The following is a 20,737-nucleotide window of genomic DNA, read 5'->3' on the forward strand; positions in this document are numbered from 1 at the left end:
ACAAAGAAACAACAACCATCAAATAAGAGTAATCAAGAGAAATGCACTTGTTACTTCATTGATTCTATAAAGATCAGATATAAGCAAAGAAGGTATGCCAGAAAGAGAGAGATTTACAGGGAGTATCCGAGGTGGCGGTGCCTATAAGATCGAGTGCCATAAATTCCGTTCATCTTGATGGAGCTTCATCTTCTCCCGCTTATCCTGTTTCAAACGGCACACGAATGTACACATTAGATCATAAGCAATAAGCTTTTACTGTCATAACCGATTTTACTGTAAATTTCATGTTTGTGTAAAATAAATGCATTAGTATGCTCTAACAGACTACTCTCAGTGGCTAATTATCATCGGAGATATTTGAACAAATTCATAATTTACATCGAGTTCTGCATTTTGTCGGATTCGTATAATTTCGCCGGTGTTTTGGTGTGCATTTTGCCTGATCATTGGAGCTGCAATTCGGCTGTTTCATGTCTTTGGAAGCGGTGGCCAAAGCCTTTTTCGATATTATGGCAAATGATGCTTTCGATGGAGGTTAACAGATGTGAAGTTATATATAAGGAGAGAAGGAAAGGGATTCCAGAGGGCTACATCGCACTAAAAGTAGAAGTTACGGAAAAGGATTTATTAGTTGGAGTTGTGGTAATAAATGTTAACGATGGGAATCACAAGGATGATAAACAACAGGGAAGCTGAGGGGATAGGCACGAACGAAAGGATGAATTGGAAGAGTTAGGTTGCGACTATGTTGTTTTATCTGCAGAATTTTTGGGGCTAAAGCATGAGTCATTGAACCAAATAAATTGGAATTATTGAATATTTCGGCTTGGTACAAATAAGACCCAAGTAGATTACTAATTTCGTGCATATTAAGAGAAGTGACATGACAACTTCATTGGATGAGAATATTTTGGCTAAAGTGCATAGTTTTAAAAGCCTTGAATTTAGTCCATTTTATTTAGTCGCCACTTGTGAACCTTGTTTCTTGTATAGAATGGGCCAATATTCATTATGTGTTGGTGTCTTGATATTCTCTATACAACCTTGGAATGTACGAAAAGATAATGAATTGGTATTATATACATACATATATGTTCACATTATCGGTTAAATATATTTTACAGAAAAAAATCGTATTCTAAATGGTAGTACTGTATATGAAAGATTTGTAGATATATCGATGATGTAAACATTGTTACACCAGTATGAGTCCATGACCATGTCTACGAGACTAGTTTAGTAGATTAGTTGTAAGAAATAATACAGATTAAAGGCGAAAGTTCACATTATAAATATGTTAGGTGTGTATAATGATTTAATAAATATCTAATTTGCTGTAACATTGACATTCTTTTTGTCAACAAATAAAAATGACAGCATTACCAGACCAATATATATGATTTAATAGTCAACTTAATTATATTTGAAACAATACAAAGTCTCTCCTTACCAAATATCTTAAACTAGTGAATAATTAATATCTTTGTAAGAATTAAAGTTGTCTATATTAATTCAACAATAACCATGGTATAACCACCGCCAGTAATATGTAGATTATAATTCTAAAATATATAAACGGTAGACACAACAAATCTATCCTGAAGGTAATAAAGCTAAAAACTTTTTTTTTTTTTTTGCTAACATATAAAGCTAAAAACTTTGAAAAATGTTATGGTTAAGAAAATTTTAACGAAATGTTTGAACATTATGATTAGGAATCAAATCTTCTAAAAAAATTATATAGAAAATCTATTAAATGAAAATTACAACCACATGAATTCCAGCTAATTCTAAATATATAAATGGTAGATATATACAACAAATCTATCACGAAGGTAATAAAGTTAAGGACTTTGAAAAAAGTGATGGTTAAGGATTTTTTTTCTATGAAACATTAGAACATTATGATTTAGAAACAAATCTTCTGAAATATTTTATACTATTTTTTTTAATAGAAAACATACAAAATTAATAACACATGATTTTCAGCTTATGTAAAAAAGAAGTTATAAATTTAGTGGACATAAATGATTTTTAACAGTTTGACCTATTTTAAGAGTGTAAAAAAAAAATCAAACCAATACGTAAGCGACACGTATAATGTTTAGTCACTAAATGCAAACGTCAACAATCCTCCAATAAGCATCACATCCAATAAGAATCAGAGAAGAGTAAAAATGTGTGTGTTTTTCCCCTTGCTACTCTAAAGGCAGTCTCGTAACTTCTCAACTCCCACGTTACTCGGTTAGTAAGAAGAAGGAAAAAAACGACAAATAAAAAAACAAGAGGAACGGAGAGAGAAAGAGAGAGGAGACGAAGACTGCTGCTTCCAGCTTCCATCGTCGTCTTCTCCTTGTGGGGAATAGCTTTTCATTTTGCATTACTCAAACCGTAACCCTAATTCCCTGTGTCTACGTCGGACTCTTCTCACCTCTAACTCGATACTCGTTTTGATTAGACTCAGCTTCATCGACTGTTTAACAAACCCTAATTTGTGACCCCCCCCCCCTGATCATGGCCTCCGCCGCTACCACTTCTTCTTCTACGTCTCCTCGTCACGTGAGCAGCCCTACTGCTGCCCAATCACGCCGGCAGGTTTCCTCTCCCTGGACTCAAATCGTCCGCGGCGAATCAGAGCCGCCGACGATCGCCGCCGCTGGGGAAGATAAATCGGAGGGAAATGCCGGGAAGAAACCAGTTTGGAATCGGCCGTCTAATGGGGCTTCCGAGATCGGACCTGTCATGGGAGCTTCGTCGTGGCCAGCTCTTTCTGAGGCATCCAAAGCTCCTTCGAACAAGCCTTCCTCTGATTCAAGTCTCGGCGATGTGCCCTCGTCAGTTTCTCAGGTTTGGTTGATTCTCGTGAGACCTTGGTTGTTGAAAAAAACTTATAAAAATGATATCTTGGTGGAATGATTAACACACTGTGTATTATAGAGATTGGTGAGGCTTCTTGGTGTGTGTGGTGGTCTTTAGCAACCTTTGTAGCTTTCTGTATCTTGCATATTAACGAGTTCCTGTTTGAGATGTTTGTTTCTGTTCAAAGTTCGCTCCTTTTTTTTTTTTGTTTTGTTTTGAACCTGTAATGTGGAAAACGAAATGCTTAGCTTTTATGTTCGCCTTCACTTATGCATGACGACACACTTTATCTTGAGCTAATAATGAAAATGATTCTCTATGTCTTTGATGTAGGGAGCTGCAAGTGCTTCTGCTCCTGCACCGAAGCAAGTCGGCCGTGCAAACAATCCCAACCCAACACCAAACCACTCGCGCCAGAGATCATTTAAGCGGAATGGCGCCTCTGGATCCACTGCTAATGGTACTGCTTCTCAGCCATCATCACATGGTTCACTTGTTGAAGGCACTTCGCACAATCCCTCTCCTAGAGGCCAAAACCAGAATAATGGCTTTGCATCACAACCCCATGGTGGTGCTGACAACCAACGAGACTCGCACAGGAACCAAAATGGTAATCATCACCACCAGAATCATGGTGGCAGGCGCAATCAGGAGCACGGGAATCACAACTGGAATTTCCACAGAACCTTTAATGGGAGAGATGGAAATGCACTATCACCAAGAGGTGCTCCAGCATTTGTAAGATATGCACCACCGCCACCACCACCACCTGTGCAGGCAATTACTCCTCAGTTTATGGCAGCTCAGTCTTTTGGCAGTCCTGTACCATACCCTCCTGGTGAGACACATTGAAAGATCACTTCTTTTGAATTTCATTTAATATTTTTTCTAACGCTGTCTTCTTCGTTTCAGAATTGGCACCACCGTTTTATCCAGGCATGCCTTTCGTCGCTCCTCTCTCACCTGGTCCAGTGTTCTACCATGTCCAAGATCCTCCTTTAAACATAAAACTACAGAATCAAATACATTATTATTTTAGGTAGTAACTTCGTATTGAATTTCTCGAATTTCTCACTGCTCATTTCTCTTCTGGGAAGGAGTAATTCAGATTAAAATTTTTATTTTTGTTACAGTGAAGAGAATTTGATTAAAGACACCTATCTCCGTGACCAAATGGATGATCAAGGTTTTGCCCCGCTACATGTGATTGCTGGTTTCAGAAAGGTAAATTTCTTTATGGATGTGCTGTCTTGCCTATTGGTCTCATTCACTTTTCCCTGATTATGATATCTAAACAGTGTATCTTATTTCATTTCAAAGTTTATTACTTTCGGGTCACTAGAACTCATTTTGCTTGTCTCAAACTGTGGACTAGGGTGAACTTGTATTCAATCTCGTAAATTTTTAGATACATCTAGTGACTGTTTATATAAAGCTTGGCCATGCATGCACATACTTTCAGAAAATGGGATCTGTTGTTAAGACAGGTGATATATGTTACCAGTTGATGAATTTATTCATATGTTAAGAAATTCGATTATGAATATATTTCTTTTGCTCCCGTGTGATGTGTTATATAATGTTAAACTTGAAAATGTATGACTAATTCACTGCGTACTTGGCTTTATCTCATCAATATTCATTGCTTTTGTTTTTCCTTCTCTTAATCCTAGCTACTATACATTTTGTTGCTTAATACCATATCCAGATTATTTGTATTATTCTCTGTGACTTTTAGCTATCTGTGCTGCTTCTTTCTTCTCCTTCAGGTTGCGGAACTTACAGATAGCATCCAGCAAATAGTGGAGGCTCTACAAGGTTCACCTTTTGTTGAAGTGCAGGTATTTTCTTGTCTATGTGACCTTTAGTGTTATCTGTTTTGAAGCTGAATGTATAAATTCATTGTTATATGTTCCTCCAAAGGCATATATGGCATTGGCATTTGCTTTCCTTCTTGTGTGCTTTGAAAACTTATGCCTTTATTTAATTGCACATGTTTTATTTTCTATGTTAGGGTGACAGAATAAGGAAGCGCCACAATTGGCAACATTGGTTGATTCCAAGCCCTCAATCTGTTGATGCAGTGGCAACCCGAGTTGGAAATTTATCGATTGGTCAGAGCTCAGCAGAGCCAATTGGTGGTTCAGGTAGTCAGCTGCAACCTCCGGAAGCAGAAAACAAAGCTGTTGCAGATGGTCAGCCACAGTCTTCTGGTGCTAATCCAGTGAGCAACAGGAATGGCTCGGGTGGTGCAAACCGTTGAACCATCACCATGTTTGGAGCTGTTGGTTAGTGTTCGAGATGAAGTATATTGTTTTGTCCTGCCCAAAAATCAGGGAAAAAACAATAATTGAAGAGGAATCCAAAAAGGTAAAGGTAAGGCATAAATCCAAAAAGAGAAAAGAGACTCGTATAAAAAAAAAAAAAAAACAGAGAAAGGATCAAACATTTGTGATTCTTCTAGCTAGCGGAAACTTTTGCCTGTTTATGTTTTTTGGTTTTGGTTTTGATTATTTTTGGATGTTGCTAATAACTTTCTTTAAGTTTATGTTACTTTGTTACTTACAATGGGCATTGACGCTTGCTTATAACCATTGTTATGTTATGGGATTATCGATTGTTGTTTGCCGTAATCTTATGTTATTCTTTTTCTTTCTAGACATTGATTATCGATGGGGAGATTAGTTATGAGAAAAGTCTAAGCAAAGTGGAACTGGATTTTCAGAAGACTCGTGAATCTCTTATTCCTCTGTAAATAAAATGTGTTAGAAAAAGGAGAGCAAGTGTGTCTTTAATTAGTCTCATCTCTAAATGTGTAAAAGGAAAACAACAAGCTATAGAACAAAAGCATGTATCAATCGGTGCTTTGATGTGAATATGATTGAACAAACACGTGCTTCACGCTCTGCTGACGTTGTACTTTTGTGTTATTGTGTAGGGCATGTGTTTTTAATAAATGAGTCGCTTTATGATTAAACAGTTTAGCAACATCATGTGATGTAAAAGAACACTCAATTGCATAATCATAAGTTTGGCATACATCGATTTTAAAATTTCATAAACAAAATTTCAATGGTAATTAACAGAAACAAAAGATTTTCATCATGTGATTCAAAACTATATCACATGTGTGCAAATTCATATTGAGATATTTGGTTTTCCGCATAGTAGTTGTTCATTTTTAGTCTACTTAGGCTGATTTTTCAAATAAACTTTATTAGATTATTGCAGCGAATTAAGTTTTGCGTCCCTACTAATTAGGCCTGGGACTTATTATCCGAGATCCGGATTCGATCCGAGATCCACTCCGGATCCGCTCCGAAAATAGAATATCCGGGATGCCCGGATCCGAATCCGGATAGTAAAATCTTGGATCCGTGCAAACCTAATCCGGATCCGGATATCTTAATTTTTAGGTCCGGATATCCGGATCCGGATCCGTATTTTTAAAATACATTAAAATTTTAAATTTTATTAATATTAATATTTGATATATTAATATTTATACATGAATTAATCTTATAATATTATAATTTAGCTTTTACAATATTATAAACATATATAAATATATTTATAAATATTTAATTTATGTATTATATTAAAAAAAATTAGTATTTTTTGTTAAAAAAAATATTTTTAATTATTTTGACGGATCCGGATCCGGATATCCGCGGATAATATAATATCGAGACGGATATCCGGAAACCACGAATCCGGATCCGGATATTAAATCCACGGATCCGACGGATCCGGATCGGATCCGGATACCCTAAATTTCCCGGATATCCGGATCCGTCCCAGGGCTACTACTAATAACTAGAGACATCTATCCTTCGTAATAAGTGAGAAATGACTTTACTCTAAGATGATCTACTTATCATTCAAAGCCATGCAGACTCTACCTAATATAGTCATCACAATTGGTAACTAAGCAAACACCAACACTTGCATATATCAAAATATGCTTTATGTTCACCTAAATGTGGAAAAAAAAAACTGAAACAACCCAATAATAGGTTCAATGTCACAATCTCCATATTCATAGACTATAAACTCTAATTCACAAAAACATACAAAACATATAGAAAGTTGTCCAAAATTTCTTACCATTTGGAGATGTCAATTCCAACCATCTCCTCTTATCCAACGGTTAGCATTCTTTTAGCTCTTTTTTTTTGTGAAGCAGCATTCTTTTAGGCTTTTAGCTCTTTCTTTTTTTTTCTTCTTTCTTTATTTGATCAAAAGGCTTTTAGCTCTTTCAACTCCAATTTTTGCTTATTGCTACTTTTAATAGTAAATTATTACGACTACTGTGTGCACGTATGGTCTATGGACAACCTACGGGCATGTGATTATTGTACGGACCAGCGACACTATAGAATCCAACGGTCATTCTTATTGTTCGTTGAATTATCATTTGAACATAAATGAAAATCAATAAATACGAATATCATCAGTTCAAATCACTTGTCCTGACTGATTTCGAGTCTATCAACCTTTTTCTCTGCAAGCGAATTTACTTTTGTAAAACCCCTTTACTTCTCTTTTTATCTTATTTAGGGCGCGACTGTATTGTATCATTAGAGTAAAATAAAGTAAGTGGAAATTTATTTCGGCCCATTTTTTCTGATTTTATCCAGTCTAGTGGAAAACATTTCAACTCATTTACTCTGACACAGTGAAAAAAATAGAAGTAAATATTCCTTCAACTTTTGTTGGATGAAAACGGCCATGTTCGTTTACGTGTCGCGCGACCTGCGACCTGCGACTAAGATTACGTTCGTTTACGTATCGCGCGACCTGCGACTTGCGACCTGCGGCTAAACCTGCGACCTGCGACTAAAACTATGCTCGTTTATGTGTCGCGCGACCTGCGATCTGCTACATGCGACCAGTTGCGCGATCAAAATTTTCTTAATTTTTAGTCGCTGTTTTTTCGGGCGACTTGAATGGGAACCCACGACAGGTCGCGCGATCAATCGCGCGACATCAAAACGAACAACAACCTGCGACTTACGACATGCGACCAATCGCAGGTCGCATGTTATGCGACAGCAAAACGAACAACAACCTGCGACCTGCGATCAGTCGCAGGTCGCAGGTCGCGCGACACGTAAACGAACATGACCGACATTACTCTGGATTTGACAGTTCTCTTTTCTTCATTTTCTTCTTTTCGTTTCTACTATTTTACTCTACTAATTATCAATCACAATCTTATTTTTGTGTACAATGAAATTACTTTTATAATTATAATTTTGAACCAACTAGAAAGAAACAAGGAATTTTAATTATCTATAGAACTATATATTATATCAAACATCTGTAGATCTCATCTCAACATGTCAAAATGATGATTAAAAAAATTAGACATCAGTTGATATTATGCTGATCTTATTTAATATGATCTTATTCCAAAACTTATTGGTAATAACCACAATTATATTATTATAATCCATAACATATATTGTAATCAATCTTTCATTCGTGAACTAAAAGTACTGATTTTTATTAGTGAAATGAAATCTTTCGTTTCTATATTAGTTTTTTAAAAATCTTTTTTCGGCTTACATTAGTTGCACTTCCTTTTTTGAGCAACTGGCAAGCATGTTTTCCGTTTATATTCATCGTTTTTAACGATATTTAAAGACAGAGAAAGAGATCTGAGAGAGTTTGTGACTGAGCAATATAATGCTGACACCTGTCCAATCCCATGAGACATGACTTGTCACGCTTTCTCCCTCTCATACAACTCACAAGCTCTGCATAGCTCAGATATATATGGGTCCGATATATATACCCAACTTGGAGCTTTCATTTTATTAAAATGTTTTATAATCTGTTGGCTCTAGTATATAATTCCGTTTGTTCAAAAAATACCTTTCCCGATTGACATAGATTTCAAATGTGTGCAACAATTTTTCTTTTTTATAAACGGTCAAAGCAAGTGTTGGTAAACTAAAAGAACAACCACGGTCAATGCATACAAACCAAAGTATCATCAAATATTGAAATTTTAATTAAAAGTCTGTACCATATACAAACCAAACGTATTTAAATAAGTTTAATTATTATCGATTTCAACAGTTGTCTAAACCTTTGTTTTGGCCTAATATCTCTGTGGACAAGCTTATTCATCCTTTGTGTGCTACATTACATGCCCAAATTAGATTATGAAATGAAGTTTCTCGAGTAAGAAAAATGTTCAGAACAATACAAAAGATCGCCGGGTTTCTCAGTTTTCGGCCACAAAACAGTAATTAAAATCGTAATTGTACAGAAATGAATTAGTTTATCTTGTTAAATAGAATCTCAAGAGGAAAAATATATACATTTATAATACTATCAACTTGCAGTAAAGAAAGAAAGAAATTTTTTGCTAGATATGCACTTGGAGACTAAACATAGATACAAGCGGACACATAATTTCGAATACCTAGATAGATCATAATAGAAAGACAATGTTCTCATAGATGCAAGCGGACACATAATTTCGAGTACCTAGATATATCATATAGAAAGACAATGTTCTCATGGTTTTAACTTTTAAAATATGTAAGTTTTTATAAAATATGTAACTTTTAAAATAGGTATGTTTCGCGTGTATAGCATCCATACTTCACTGAGTGACTCCCATGTTGCTCAACCTCTTCTTTCCTTTGCAGGTGAGCACGACAAGTAGTCGGATATCTGAACGGTTTGGTGTCTTGAGATAATGGTATATATTTTGATTTTAATTAATGATTTGTTCGAGTTTTACAATCGATTTATTTGACATATTTTATAATTCAGTTTAAAAATGTATTTCTTTCGGATTAATTTTATTAAATGTTTTAATATTTTATTCGGTTCTGAATAACCCGGTTTAATTCAATATTTCACCCGTAGTAACACGTCGTTCTCGAGAGAAAGGAGGAGACGGATGTTACAGTTTTTATAATATGCAATTGTGATCAGAAGAAGAATAAAGCAAGAAAGAAATAAGTAAACACTTGAAAGTTGAACGTGATTCAAAAGGACGCGATCTTTTAAAAAGTGAGATTAAACAAAAGTTTTAATTATTTGCCTGTATTTTTCAAGCATCTCTTCCCCACCCACTCTTTACATTAAGGATCATGACAATAGTTTACTAACTTCACTTTGAAATTATCAACATTTTTATCTTTATAAAAAATCTTCAAAATTAGATCAAAACATTAGATACATGGTTATGTAATTTTTCTTCCTCGTTAAACATTTTTTTGTTTGAATAGTTTCCATCTCGCTGTCTCTTCTTCTAGACCCCAACCATCATTCCAGAAATGACTGGTGAAAGTGAAGAAGCTCTCTAGTCTCTTTCTCTCTCTCCAAGACAATTAACACCAAAGCCTAAAGTTGTGTTTATTAGTTCTCTTTTCCTATGCTTTCTCAACAAAGTTCCTTCCATCCAATTAACATCAAAGAAACCAAACCATAGAGTCTCTGCTCCAAACAAGAACAAGATTCTCAACAAAGTTCCTTCCATTTCATCCTCATCATCTCCTTCACACTCTCAAGTCCAGAAGAGATCTCTAATCACCATGGAAGAAGTTTGGAAAGACATCAACCTCGCTTCCATCCACCACCTTAACCACCACAGCCAACATCCACAACACAACCATGAGCCAAGGTTCAGGAGCCATAACCACCAAAACCAAAACCCTAACTCCATCTTCCTAGATTTTCTCAACAGACCTTTGAACCAGGAACCAACCATACCCACAAGCCTCAGTGGCGATGCCACCACCGTCACTGCTCTCTTCGGCAGCTCTCCTTTGGCACCTCCTGCAACTGTTCTGAGCTTGAATTCCAGTGCCTGCTTCGAGTTTCTTGATAACCAAGATCCTCTTGTTACCTCTAACTCCAATCTGCATAGCCACAATCACCTCACAAACGTTCGTTCGTCGGACACCCCTTTTGAGGCTCTGGTTACATCCACTTGTTTTGGTAAGAAAAGAGGCCAAGAGTCTAATGAAGGTTCAGGGAATAGACATCACAAGCGTATGATCAAGAACAGAGAATCTGCTGCTCGTTCAAGAGCGAGGAAACAGGAATGTGCCTCTCCTCTCCTCCTCAGCTAACCTTCTACTTGAAAAAGAGATATGGCTTTGCCCTCACAATGAAATGATCTAAAAAAGGTTTTTCGATTTTGATTCTCATTTGCAGGCTTATACAGACGAGTTAGAGCTTAAAGTTGCTCACCTGAAAGCAGAAAATGCAAGACTAAAGAGACAACAAGATCAGGTTAAACAAGAGAGAGAAGTTCTTACACCATCTCCAATCTCCAACCCGCCTTTACTTTTATCTCTATATTTTTCTCTAAAACATAGAAATCTATTATAAAGGTGAAAATGTTCCAAACTATGCTTCTATAATAAAGTTATTCTACTTAGATATGTTATTTTCAACTCTAAATATATATATTTTCAACTCTAAATATACATGCAAAAAGTAACTTTCTTCTATATTTTCCTATAAAATAGAAAAACTCTATTATAAAGACATCGAAGCATTTTCATCTCTATATTAGAGATCTCTATTTTATAGGAAATTATAGAAGCGTACCTTGGAGAGATGGTCTTACTGTATTTCTATTTATTTCCCCATATGTAGAACTCATAATAATATTCCCCATATGTAGAACTCATAATAATAGTTCAAATCCTTACAGATAAAAGTAAATAGACATCCTCTGCATTACTTGAACTATCTTTGTTTTACACACGTTTTTATCCAATGAAAGTTTGAGAGTTAAGATTCTGATATTTAAGTTCTTTGTATGTGTGTTTGTGCAGTTAAAAAAGGCGGCAGCAAATCAGCAACCCAAAAAGAACACACTTCAAAGGTCTTCCTCAGCTCTATTTTGAGAAATCTACAAGTCCTTTCTCTTTTGGGGATTGAGAGTCTTTCATGAAGAAGTGAAAAAATAGAAAAGTTTGTACCTCTTTTTATTAGCTATAAGTATCAGTAAGCTAGATTTGTAAACCTAAGATATTGCAGGGTAAAGAAGTTGGTAAAAAAAAATGAAAAAAAAAACAGAAAGAGGAAAGGATCTTTCCATCTCCTAAGGCATAGGAACACCTGTCTTGGGCCTCTCTCCTCTTGTTCTGTCATTTTCTCATGTACTAACTTGTATTTTTGTAGTAATGCTACTTCCTCTTCTAATTTTAGTTTGAAATTTTTACAAATATTATGTTTTACTGCTTAACCAATTTGGTTCTCAAAAGAAGCAAAAGGTTCAAGTGGACCAATAGACAAAACAGTGTTTTTTTTTTGTTGATAAACCCTATCGGCCACTTAGATGATGACTATTCCAAAGAAAAGTGAGAATGGGACCAACCTACCACTGAACATTTATGTTTCTCCCTGCCCCCATTATCACAGAAAGGTCCTTTCCTTTGGCTGGCTACCATATACGCCAACAGCTTGCACTATGAAATCGGAACCTCCAAGCCAATGGGAATTAAAATCAGCCCACTTTTTGGTTGGTCAAGAGAGAACATGATAGTGTTAGTTATGTTCTGGTCACCCCCACGTGTTACTTATTCTTTTTTTTCTATACCAGTCATCATCAAACACTAGGTGTGTTCGCATGGATTTGGTTTATCAAGAGATTAGTTTTATCCCTCTTTTGCTACACTAGTCACCATCAAAACATTGTGTTTGTCCAATAAGATTATTCTTGATCCACTTTTGGTTGTTGATGTTTTGCTGTGTGTTCTTTCAAGCAACCAAAGGTGGACATAAAGAGCTAATATAGTGTGGCATTAAGATAGAGAATAAACATTACCAAAAGTAGGACTGACTAGAATCTATCCCTCACAGTATATGGTAATACTTAGAGCCTCTCAAATAGGCATCCAATACTTTTAAATCATACTTTTTTAGTTTCATTCCAGTCAATTAGAATCCTAGACTCAAATAGGCATCCAATACATTTGAAAGGATATAAGACCAAGCAAATAATGAGTTTCTTGGCCTCCACGAAAGCTATTGCAGATCCAAGCTTTCTTTTAATCAGACGCATCACAACTCAGACAAGATAATAGTCAGACAGAGTATCTTACCGTGGGAAAGGTGTTGCTGGTGTAAGAAATGAGCAAGCACGTTTTACCGACAGCTCCATCACCAACGGTAACACACTTTATGAACCTTGAAGCGCTCATTGCCTCCACAAGCTTTTCTCTACTCTTCTCCACCAATACAAACAACCTCACATCTACGCCTGAGGAACCAAGAGAACCCCCACAATATGACTTAGAATCATCTACCATTACATTCAGCTGACCATCTCCGCCACAACCAAAACCTTAGAAATGAAAAAAATGTGGAAACCCTAAAAGGAAATCAGACGTGACCAAGAAGAAAGAATATGAATGTTGTTGTTAACGCACGTGAGGACGATGAACTGGATCGAGAGAAACACTTAGAGACAGTAAGTAGAGACAGTGATGTCCGCAAATAATTAAGCGCTCTCTTAATGGAATCATCTCTACCATCAACCTTCCCGATTGTTTTACTTCATTTCTCTTTTTACATTCTTTTTTTACTTTTTGTAACACTCTGTTTACATTCTTCTGTTCTGTTTTTTTTTTAATATAACGTTTCTATGTTCAAAAATACTAATTCGTTAAATTGAAAATCCAAAAATTAACGTAACTCTTTATTTGTCCAATAAAGATTCCAGCACACAATTTAATCCAACAAATACAAGATAGATTATTATGAACGAATCTACTTTTTATATCTAGAAAACGTAAAAGTCAACTAAAAAGGAACTAAGCGAATTACCAATCAACTAATTCTGCAATCAAAACTATTATATGTCTCCTACATAACACCGTAAAGGCCACCAACATGTCTAAACAAATTACGTAGCAACTAATAAGTAATAACTATACTATATAACTACTCAATCTAAAACAAATTGATCCTTAGCACTTTAGGACCACACACAAGCTTAGCCGTTCTAAAAATAATCATCTCGGACTAATTAACACTTTCTTCTGATCATCTTAATTTGGTTGATGATCTGTTCTTAATTTCTCTTAGATGAATCGAATGATGCTGTTATTAAAATCAGATCCGCACGGCTTTCACCAAAGGCGTTGAACCGCCCTAAACGCGACAACCAAAACACCAATCGAAGACACCGTAGTAGAGAGAGTTGGGGACGCGTTTGGAGATGCAGCAGAGTAGCTTACGGCTTCGGTCTCAAGTCCTCCTCCCTTCGTTGCACTCTTCACACTACAAAATTACACAGGCGATGCATCTATTTAAAATAACGTTTATATAATGTTCAAAGAAAATAACCTTATATAATTACTTGCGAGTTGTGTGATATGAACAAAAGAGCCGTGTCGGACCACACATGGGCACCGACGTTTGTAAAAAAAAAAAACACGGTCCATTATGAAAACATTAAAAAGCATGTGTCATGATTTTTATACGGTGATTTGACCTCTTCCATTTTTCAAAACGTTACAAAAAAAGTGAAATTATTCATCTCAAACATAATCATTTGTACTCAAATATTCTAATTCATGTGTTCCGCTACCTCTTCGGAAACGCGCTAGACGCTAATCGGACGGTCGGGTTAGACCTAGCGCTAGTCGGACGGTCGGGTTGGACCTAGCGCCTAAAGAGAAAATCGGTAATTAATCGAAAATTATGCGGAACGAAATTTTTAGATAGTTTACTATGTTATAAAACAAGTTAATCTTTAATTGTGTATAACATTAATACATTTTCATGTTTAAAATTGTATAAAATACACAAACAGAATATATAAACTTAATATAGGGTAATTTTCATCAAAATTATGTATATAAATGATATTTATAAAATTTTAGATCAAATAAACAAATAAAAATATTATTAAAAAAAAAAAAATCAGGCGGCCGCCTACGCGGCCATTTAGGCGTCTAGACAGAAAAAATCGGATATCTAATTTTTTAAACCGATTTGGCATAAATCGAGGCGGAAAAACGACGCGTATCGCTTAGACTACCGATTTTTAGAATGGGGGTTCCACTTGATGATTTGAAGATAAGCATAACTTCTTGTAATGAGTAATGAAAATAAATATTATTACCTTGGGTTAGGAGAAGGACAGAAAGTGATGACGTAATCAGCTCCGCCGCAAGTGAAAGTGCTAGTTCCGTCGTCGTAAGCGTAACTATAAGCTCTCGGACACGCGTTTTTGAAGAACAGCGAGTATTCGCTTGGCTTACACGTGTCCGGCGTTCCAAACGCGCCGCTACAGCAATACTCCGGCGTCCCAAACGCCTCACAAGCGCTTTTGCAAGCTACTCCTTCAGTCCCCGTCGTCGCCACTTTCAGCTGCGCAGGACACGGGCCGTTGAGCTCCGCAACGCAGCCAGTGGTGGTGCAGTTTCCGGAGACGCCGCCTTGTGGGACGATCGTCATAGGAATGTTGTATCCGTCGACGAGACTGACGTCGTAGAAGTCGAGACCACCGGCTCCGTTTAAGGTAAATTCAGCTAGCGTCGCCGGAGGTGCGGCGCCGGAACCTGAGCATTCCACGGCGGATGAGCCGCAGTCGCCGGTGACGCAAGTGAATTTTCCGGTGGCTGCGTCTTGTGTGCAGAGAGTACGGCCCCAAATACGGCCGGACCAAGCGGCGGGGATTGGGATGACGCGTGTTTCAGTCGGGTTTAAAGAGAACCCGGTGGTGGGTAAAGGAGCGGTTCCGGCGCCGGAGAGAAGGCCAGGCCAGACAGTGTAGCTGCACTGGTTAATGACGGTGAAAGTAGTGGAGGAAACGCCATAGATGAAAACAAGAAGTAGAAAAAGAAAGAGAGAGTTTTGCGATTGACCCATTAGAGCAGAGAGTCACCAGAATCTAAATATATGAACTTTTTTTTTGTTTTGTGTGTCGCCGAAGATGAATTTTCCGGTGACTCTGTTTCTGCTGTGGTGAGAGATGTTTGAAGGGTGTAAATATATATGGAAAGAAAAAAGAATATAGAAACTAGAGTGAAAAAGAGAATGGAGATAAATTGGTTTTGGGGATTGAATCTTTGGAAGGACAAATCTTCAAAATAGCACATTTCTAAGTTTATATCATAAAAATAACACTCAAAAACTAAAATGACCAAAATAGCACCTTTTTAAGTTTATCCTTTGAAAATTTTAATTTTTTTTATTTTTCAAAATTTGAAATCTTATCCCCAAAACCTCATTTCTCAACTCTAAACCTTAAACCCTAAACTCTAAACCCTAAACCCTAAACCATAAACCCTAAACCCTAAACTCTAAACCCTAAACCCTAAACCCTAAACCCTAAACCCTAAAATCTAAACCCTAAACCCTAAACTCTAAACCCTAAACCCTAAACCCTAAACCCTAAATCCTAAACTCCACCTTTTAACTCTAAACCCTAAGTTTGTGACTTTTGATAAAAATATTAAGTGCTATTTTTGTGACTTTTGACTTTGAATGCTAGTTTGAGAACAAAAACTTAATTTAATGCTATTTTTGTCTTTTTCTCTTTTTTTAAAGGGCTTAAGATTTTTTTTTAGAAAGGTCGGTTTTCACGTGAGCCCATGCCGCCTTTGTCTATGTTAGTCGGCCATTGTGCCGTACAAGGTCACGTTATTATTCTTTTTGTACATAAAATATGTAAGAAAATTTTGTTTGAATCATAGGAAATAATATTATTATAGTGCTCGTAATTGTTTATACGTATGATTCGTGCAGTATGCCAATATGGGTTGCACATGGATATGAATTATGATCAGTCTTGATGTCGGTGATCTACATAGAGCTTGTCCCTTTTGATTATTTATATATACGTAACTATATTCACCGATCCATTACAGATTTTTGTTTTTTTTTTCATAATATGATAGGGGCATAGGGAAATAGTCGCAATACCCCATGGCCATAACTTGTTGGTTTGGTAGGTTGACCCATCACTAACGCAGACAAAAAAATTTGTTCACCACTAACGTAGACTAATGACCATGTATGTACATGTGTAGTACGTCGTTTGTATGTCGCGGGGAGAGAATTTTCCGGTAAGGAAAATTTCAGTGAAATAGCTATTTTCACAAAAGAATTGAATTATATTAAAACATAAACGTATTGGATGAAAGAGGCGGTGAGCAGAAAAATGCTGAAAGAGAAGTCGTAGTGTATGATGCATCCTTAGATTCTTCTGCCCTCTTCTCTCTTCCAAAGGACGGGTCTTAAGAGTATGAGTATCTACTATCCACCCAAGTTGTGTTGTGTTGTGTTGTGTCGTGTCACTATTAATTATTATAATTATGTCAAGATGACAAAATAAACATATATAGTGAATGATTTTGATTTTTCTTGAGTAGTTTTAGTATTCAAATTGGAATGTAGAATAAAAGGTTCAGGAGAGGAATACAAATTTTATTTTATTTATTGAGTTATTATGGGAAAGAGACATAGTGGCTAACGTTGGATATGGATTTAGTAAGATTGCTTTACTAACAAACGAGAAGGTGTTGGGTCAACGACATTCGAAGCTTTAGCTGTGTGCGATGTGGAGATATATCAACACGGTTGGTTCATGCTTCTTTCATTGTTACAAGTTATTTATGTTTATATACAACTTGGATTAGGTGCTATGTATGTATGTTTCTTTCAATAGTAACTTACTCAATTCCTAAAACATTCATATGCCGATTATGGCCTTGATCGTTGTTTGCATTTGCACTTACTTTTACGTTTGGTTTGATATTTGCTTCAGATGTACCTAAAACTACAAGTCTACAACATTTGTGTTACAAAATTAAAAAAAAAGTCTACAACATTTAATTATTAGAGGTTATGAAACCGGTTTCATGTTATCGGTAACATATTCCGGTTATGTTATCTTGGTTATAAGTTTCGGTTTAAATAGGTTTAGTTTTTATGGTTTATGTTTAGATCCTTTGTGTTCAAAACAATTGCTCACTCTTTAGCAACCCTAGAATCTGAAATGGTGTCAGAGCAAAAATTCTCCAATTTTTCATTCATAATCCGCCTAATGTTTTTTCAAATTTTTGTTAGTTTTTAGTCTCATTTGATTAACCATTTATTACAACCTTTACTTAACAAAACTTAACCATCTTTAACATGTTCTCCTTTTGTGAAAACTATTCAAATGTCATCAACATTTGATCCCGAACCCCAAAGTTCTCTTATAAACCAACAATTATTCCAAGAGACATCTAAAATGGCAATGGAACCTTAAATAAATAATTGATAAATACGATGTGAGAGCAATAGGAGGGTTTTGGTATATCGGTTCCAATCATCCAACGAGATGTTTAACCTAATCAAGTTTTTATACATGTGTCTTACTATAATCTTACCAATGATAATTCTTTTTTCTTAACAATGATAATACTTGATTGTGTGGCTTTATATGGACAGGAAAAGGTGAACAACCAAACTTGGGCTTCCAGCTACTTCCATTAAATTCGTCATCAATCTTTATTAGATTTTGCTAATAATGATTGTAACTTTAAACTAGATTAAATAAATAGAAATTCTAAAAAATGACAGAGAGATTCTCTAAATGGCTGGTGGTGGTGTAAAACAGATAACAATATCAACATATCAGAATGGGATCATTCCTTAAACTCGTTCAGTACTAGACTCTGTCTAAGAAACTATATTCTATGTACATGTATATTTTGTTATACTTGTTTGAATGACATCATTTCCGATTGTGGAATGTAAAACAACAGATTCTAAGATGGTAAGGAGAAATAGGCGTGATGAAACAAAGAGACATAATCAATTTATTCCTCAGTACAAAACAACTCTATTTTAGTTATTGAATTGTGATTTGTGCAATTCTAGTTTGTATACAATGTTGTATTTTTATAATACAAAATTTAGAGTATTACAATTTTAATTTAAAATAAAAAAGTTGAGAAAATAGCTATTTAACAGCTTAGGAGAGTTTTTGAACACTGAAATGTTTTTGAAATTTATATTGTTAAGATGTGACTGAATAAATTATATTGGGCCCAAGAGACTTTGCATTCTTTTGGGTAAGGCTAGTTGGGTTTTCTTCAAGTGTGTTGTGACATCGAATGTTAAAACCAACTTATTTATTTCTGCGCCATGATTCATATTATATATTGAGATTCTAAAAAAGACTATTACAGAAATCTGATTAAATTACGTTTATGATTTGATTACATAAATGTTCTCTTCTTAAATGTACTCTAGTGTTATAGGCTTTTAGTTATAATCAAGAATGATTGTAAGTAGTATTCCTCCTTGGTAAAGTATCATCTTATATATTAAAACAGAAGTCACAACCTTGATTCATGTGTGATTTTCTTAAAAATAGATCCTCATTAGAAATCAGTTATCATTCATTTATTACTAATAACATGGTTTAATAATATATCACAACTAATATAACCATAACTCCTACAAAACCGGAATGGTAAACATGACCAATTTTTAATCATTACTAAATGTAAAATCAATTTATAGATAGCTAGGATGTAAACCATTATCAAACCAGTATGTGGACCAATACATTATCCTATTGTTATTATTCTGAACATGCAATATAAATCAAATTTCGACTAACCCCTTAAATGGGTTTTCTAGGATTGGTAAGGAACCCTAAAATGTCAGTCTCCTATTCGCCCACCCCTTAATGTCTCTCCATTCTCTGTTGATTGATTTTGGAAACGACGAGTGGTTTCCGAGATGTTTATTCGTCGAGTGGGTCTGTGAATGTGATGATCGGAGTATCACCACCAGCCGAAGAAGGAGACGACAACGCCGCCGAAGAAGGAGACGACAACGCCGCCGGCACCGCTCTATCGTCGGAGGATTCTTATTCTCCCAACAAGTCAGTGAGAGTAGCAGAGCTCGACTTAGCTCTGGGTCTTAGCATTGGTAGGAATCACTCAAAGGTTCGGTCTCTTTTTTTCATCTTTGGCTTCCTCGTCTTCTTCTCTGACGAGGACTTTATATGTATATGATTTGTCTCAGATTTGATTTTTTTAGACCTCTTTGTATGGTGAGATTGAGTTAATCAAATCATATAGATAGATAATATGCAATGTTTTGAAGTATACTTGTGATCACATTTTTAATGTTGCAATGTGTCTTTTGGTAATGGGGTTATAAACGGAGTTTTCCACACACATTCTTATGTAACAACAAGTCAGTTCTTTAATTTCATTTTTAATTTTTTACTTTCGTGGTGGATCGGTTCTGATTGATCAAATTTGTAGGATGCAAGGTAATTAGTGGAATCAAACATCATTTTCCTTGCTTGTTTTCTTCGGGTAATTAGTGTAATCAATCAGTGATCAAGCTGTGGGCTGGAGCCAGGGAACCCACTCTCTGTCAGAAACGAATTCACCATCATCAAAGCATCCCTGTTCCATTTCATTTGGGAAGAGGTTAGTATAATTTTCTTTTAAGAGAATGTAGGTATCAATTAGGTTTGGAATTAAATGGAATTTAGTGTTATGGTTTGTGTTAGTTGCGGTGAAGTGATTGGCATTAGTTTGAGTTGCGGTGAAGTGATTGCCATTAGTTTGTATCGTGTCTGAGTTAATGCTTTGTCGAGTCTGTAACATTGTGATCTCACTACAAGAAAACAGGGGGATTCTGATGGCCGAAATCGTCGGTAATTCGTCGGAATCGGTCTATTCCGACGAATTTCCGACGAACCCGTCCGTCGGTATCGTTTCGTCGGAAAAAAAAAATTCGTCGGAATTTCGTCAGAAATTCCGACGACTTTCTGACGAATACCAAGAAACGTCATTCTGACGAACTTCCGACGATATTACGATGCGGCTACACGAGACCAGAGTTCATCGGAAAACTACAATTCCGA

At 35.9% G+C, this 20,737-nt stretch overlaps 3 protein-coding genes across 3 annotated transcripts; 2 read left to right on the forward strand and 1 right to left on the reverse strand.

The window, feature by feature from the left end:
* The first annotated feature begins 2,271 nt into the window (after positions 1 to 2,271).
* On the forward strand, positions 2,272 to 5,495 carry LOC106378866 (la-related protein 1C). Its single transcript, XM_013818925.3, has 6 exons — positions 2,272 to 2,850; positions 3,196 to 3,700; positions 3,775 to 3,901; positions 3,996 to 4,086; positions 4,632 to 4,703; positions 4,877 to 5,495. Exons 1-6 carry the CDS (start codon positions 2,518 to 2,520, stop codon positions 5,123 to 5,125), a joined length of 1,377 nt encoding a protein of 458 aa, XP_013674379.3. The 5' UTR covers positions 2,272 to 2,517; the 3' UTR covers positions 5,126 to 5,495.
* Positions 5,496 to 9,497: 4,002 nt separating this feature from the next.
* Positions 9,498 to 13,775, forward strand: LOC106378867 (protein FD-like). The gene is made up of 4 exons (XM_048773161.1): positions 9,498 to 9,527; positions 10,194 to 10,937; positions 11,047 to 11,124; positions 11,676 to 13,775. The coding sequence occupies exons 1-4, from the start codon at positions 9,498 to 9,500 to the stop codon at positions 11,745 to 11,747; spliced, it is 924 nt and encodes a 307-aa protein (XP_048629118.1). The 3' UTR covers positions 11,748 to 13,775.
* LOC106382487 (thaumatin-like protein 1) lies at positions 13,516 to 15,909 on the reverse strand. The gene is made up of 2 exons (XM_013822512.3): positions 14,975 to 15,909; positions 13,516 to 14,127 (listed from the first exon to the last, which is right to left on the reverse strand). Exons 1-2 carry the CDS (start codon positions 15,721 to 15,723, stop codon positions 13,977 to 13,979), a joined length of 900 nt encoding a protein of 299 aa, XP_013677966.2. The 5' UTR covers positions 15,724 to 15,909; the 3' UTR covers positions 13,516 to 13,976.
* Positions 15,910 to 20,737: the final 4,828 nt, after the last annotated feature.

Source organism: Brassica napus, unplaced genomic scaffold, assembly GCF_020379485.1.
Source record: "Brassica napus cultivar Da-Ae unplaced genomic scaffold, Da-Ae ScsIHWf_2276;HRSCAF=2934, whole genome shotgun sequence".
In the NCBI taxonomy this organism is placed as follows: Eukaryota; Viridiplantae; Streptophyta; class Magnoliopsida; order Brassicales; family Brassicaceae; genus Brassica; species Brassica napus.